Below are 4,437 nucleotides of genomic sequence, written 5' to 3'. Positions count from 1 at the left end.
ACCTGTGTCAATCAAGTTTCAAAGTACATACCTGATTTAAGATTTCCTTTGACATGAAATCTCCTCTGATTGTGCCCCTAAAGAAAAGTACAGTGGCACCTTTGATTTAAAAAGAAACTCACTCTAGTGATAGCCATTTTACAGAAAATTGACAAATTGGGGAAACCTAGTTCATTACTTATATCTCATTTATCTCATTATCTAGCATAATCAATAACAGATAATTATGACTCTAATAGCATATTTTTAAGGGACCTGTGCTCTGTCAATTTGACTTTAAATTTATTCCACTCTGAGATGTGGCATGCTTCCTTTATAATTCCTAGTCTAATTTATGTCATTGCTCAATATGATTATGTATGTCATGGTTAAACAAGATATGATCTAATATGACCAGAGATGTATTATTATTCAATTTTGCATAGCCTTTCTTCATGACCTAACTGTGCCAGATTAATTCTATTATGGTTATATTGATAGAGCTTCACTTTATTTCTTAAGTACACATGAAAAGCATCAAAGATTCTTTACAATATAGTGAAGAAGATTTAAATCATAGAGACTATTTGGAATCAGAAAAAAGTGATAAATTAATTCTAGGATCTCCTGATACTGACTCCTCAATGTGACCTAGGGGAATAAACACAGATTTATTAGATATTACTGAATTTTTTTTAGTAGATTCAGCCTATTCTCATCTAAAAATAGAAATAATAGCACTGATCCTACTGAATAATCGTGAAGATTAGAAATGATATATATATATAGTATCTAATATAATGGCAAACATAGTACACATTCAATAAATATGATTGTTGTGATAATTAGAAATCAGAGTTACTATTCGCATTTTAGAATATATGTAGGAAGAAAAGAAATTAAAAAGGGCTTCATAAAAAGTCTACAGAGCTTTCTGCAATTCTTTCCACATTTATATGTAACACATCATTTACATATAAATGCAGTGTTCTATAAAGATATAAATCCCTCTGATAAGGGAAAATGTATTTAAATTATCCTTTAGGAACTAATAATAACCAACAAACCACAAACATTTATCTGTCTCTTTGGTTTGATTGGACCAACATTTGCCAAAATGTACTCAATGGTAAACCAGTAGAAACATAAGATGTTTCACATACAGAGTGTTCCATATCGAAAAAGTTTGGGAAACCCTCAATTAAACAAAGTTAAATACTTTTTTCCCATAAAACGTCTTAGAGACTGTACTATACAAATAAGCATTATAAACCTTCAATATTTTACAAAATTATTGGTCCACTGAATCCTTTTTCATTGATTAGATGAAAGGAATTACTGAAATATATTTTGGGAAACACTAGTTAGGTCATATGTTAAGACTCTTCCATTTAGATTCTCAGATTCTACAAAACACTCTAGCTCAGAAAATAATCTAGCATTAAACTTCTGTTATTTGGCAGTGACTTTTTCAGACTACAGAAGAAATATTATTTATTATTTTTTAAAAACTTAGAAGATATCAAAGTTAAAAGGAACAAGCTTTCACAGTATTTACTACCTAGAGATAATGACTATTAACATTTTACTATTTTTCTTATGACTTTTTCCCTAACATTAAACTTCCAAATCCCACAAAGTGCTCCTGGCAAAACTTATGGTCATGAGAAATTAACCTAAAAGATTTAAAAAAGCATCTGTGGACTCTGGATTCTGAAAATCCCAGGAAAATTACTTTAGATAGAATTATCAATGAACTCAAATTCATGTACTAGCCATCTAAACAATACCTGGTAATTCTTCTAGGTGTCCCTATTTCTCTCCCTCCTTTGCACCACAACAGGCTTCCTGATAGTTTCCATTGTGGATTTTTCATTATCTTCCCATATCTTAAATATTGGTACTCCTTGGTATTCTGTCCTAAACTGCCATCTATTCCCATATACTATGTGGTCACGAATTCAAAAGCCTACAGGAGCCATGCAGATATTTCAAATGAGTTAAATAGGCTAAATAAGAACTGTGCCAAAGTGGATAGCATGTTATCCACTTACAAAAGGAAAGCTGCTACTCAGTTCCAGTTGATTATTGCCATGCAAGAATGCTAGACTAGGATTGTTTCATCGTAAATTCCTTTCATGATAAGCTGGAAATCCAAATTTTCATTTCATTCTACCAACTTTCAAATATTAGAAACTAATAATTCATAACATATTCAAATAATCTGAGGGCCAAATAAAACATACCTGTGAGTCATATTAATAATTGGTTCAATGGCTACTAGTTTGTTACCTCTTCTCTATATAATTTTCTTCACAATTTCATCTGTTCTCATGGTTTCAACAATCGTGTAAATTCTGATCTATCTCATTACCTTCATATCCATATATCCTACCTCCTACCACTCTTCCATACTAACTCCATTTGAATGTATTACAAACACATACAACTCAACCTACCTAAAATTGAACTCATTATTTTACTCCTAATCTATTCAATCTCCTGTACTCTTTCACTAATTGAGCAACACACAGTTGCTCAAGCCAAACACTGGGGGGAGGGGGGTTTCACCTGTAAGTTTGCCTTATTTTTCTTTCCTCTTCTACCTTGTAAATATTTCTTTAATATCTCAGCTTATGTCTACCCCTATAACCACCATTATAATTTTTACCAATACAGTCTTTCCTCTTTCTAATCATTTCTCTATACCTGCATTCAGAGTAGTATTCCTAAAATATAAATCTGATCAAGACAAATCTCTACTCAAAGCCCTTCAAAATCTAGCTCTCTAGTGGCCTTAAGTAAGTCCAAACTTCTCAAATTGGCTTACAAAACCTTTCATGTTATATATCCTGATTACCTCCCAGCTTTATCTCTTGCAATCTCTCCCCTAGCCATTCCAACCAAAAACTATAGTACTTAAAATTTCTGAAAGTGAAAAAAATTGTCTTACATTCCATCCTTTGCATATTCTGTTCCCTCTGCCTGGAACATTGTCACCTCTGTCCCCTATTTTTTACTCATCTAACTGAATCAACTCATCCTTCAGATCTCAGCATAAATGTATGTGGCTTCCTTCACAGATGCTTCTCTGAGACCCTATGTCTATATCAGATGTCCTTCTTGTGGAATTACCATATTACATTTCCAATATATTATAATGGCCTTTTTATTTAATCTCAATTTCATTAGACTGGAGGTCCCAGGAGAACAGAACCTGTGTCTTCTTAGTTCATAGTTGCTTCTAGTGTCTATCTCATAATAGTGCTCAATAAATGTTTGAATGATTGTTAAATACAGCCTTAAACATAAGATTTAATTATAAATTTCATGCTCAAAATTTAATCACATATGGATAAAGGGGTTACCTTTTTCAAATGTTGGGGCTTTCCTAAAAAAACAGCTATTTCTGTACTATAACCTGAAATACATTTTCCCATAGAAATATTTTTTAATGACAATTTAGTTCTATACTGCTACTTTATAAGGTATTCTGCAAACATCATTATTTCTACGGAAAATGTGTTCCAGTATCCAAATAACCAATATATACATTTTGGAAACACACTAAAGATAGAGACAAGCTGAAAAAGAAACATTGAATGAAATGTATTTCAAGTTAGGACTTAGAAATAATCTCATATTTTTAAAAAATAATTCTTACATTTGTCATACTTAGAAAATACAGTGTTATAATTCATGATCTAAAATTGTACTTATGAAATGGTTCTTCTTAATTAAATGCATATTTTAGTATTGTCCCATACATTCGGCATATAGCAACAGGAAGTGGCATGCATTTTCTAATGTATCGCGAGAGGTAGAGAGAAATTAAAAGACAATTTTGGGAGACTGAAAGTTGGCATTTAAAATTCTATCTACCACAAGGGAATTACAATTCCATGGAACACATTTTTGGAAATTCAGTCTAAATAAATTGAGAGACATTCAGGAGGTGATGGCATGTTGTTTCCTAATAATTTCTTGAAGATATTTCAAGAACATTTTCAGAGACACATATTAAGTCTTTCAAACAGTATTTATTTACAAAAATGGTAGAGGCCATCCTATGCTAAATCATATGAATAAGATCATACTATGAAAATATTAATAAAAGTGCCTTATTTTGCCTCTTTAATTCCTCCTAGTTTTATCCTTCTTTATAATATACATCTTTTAATACTCTTTATTAGTCTTGAAATCATAAAGTATAGACCTTATAAATATGTATAAGTCACTAGTTCAGGTAGTAATTTTAACTCTGAAAAGGATTTGTTAAGTAAATGAATATGAAAACAACATTACAAAAGTGGTGAAATATTTGATCTGCTTAAGATAACAGACTCTTCTCGATTACTTTAGCAGCATTCAACTGAACACAAATAATACATCTACACATTTGTACTAATATTGAATTTGTTTTAAAGTTTTATAGTATGTACTAATATTATATTTGTT

General features: G+C 31.1%; 1 protein-coding gene across 1 annotated transcript in view; it reads right to left on the bottom strand.

Annotated features, from left to right (window-relative positions):
* STXBP5L (syntaxin binding protein 5-like) overlaps window positions 1–4,437 on the bottom strand; it is a 386,990-nt gene that overhangs the window by 231,773 nt on the left and 150,780 nt on the right. The window contains 1 exon segment of the mRNA XM_012640519.1: window positions 292–327. Coding sequence (XP_012495973.1) covers window positions 292–327 — 36 coding nt within the window.

The sequence above is a fragment of the Propithecus coquereli genome, unplaced genomic scaffold (genome assembly GCF_000956105.1).
Source record: "Propithecus coquereli isolate 6110/MARCELLA unplaced genomic scaffold, Pcoq_1.0 Scaffold10, whole genome shotgun sequence".
NCBI lineage: Eukaryota > Metazoa > Chordata > Mammalia > Primates > Indriidae > Propithecus > Propithecus coquereli.
Note: the sequence above shows the minus strand (reverse complement) of the source record. Positions and strands in the feature narration are given on the sequence as shown.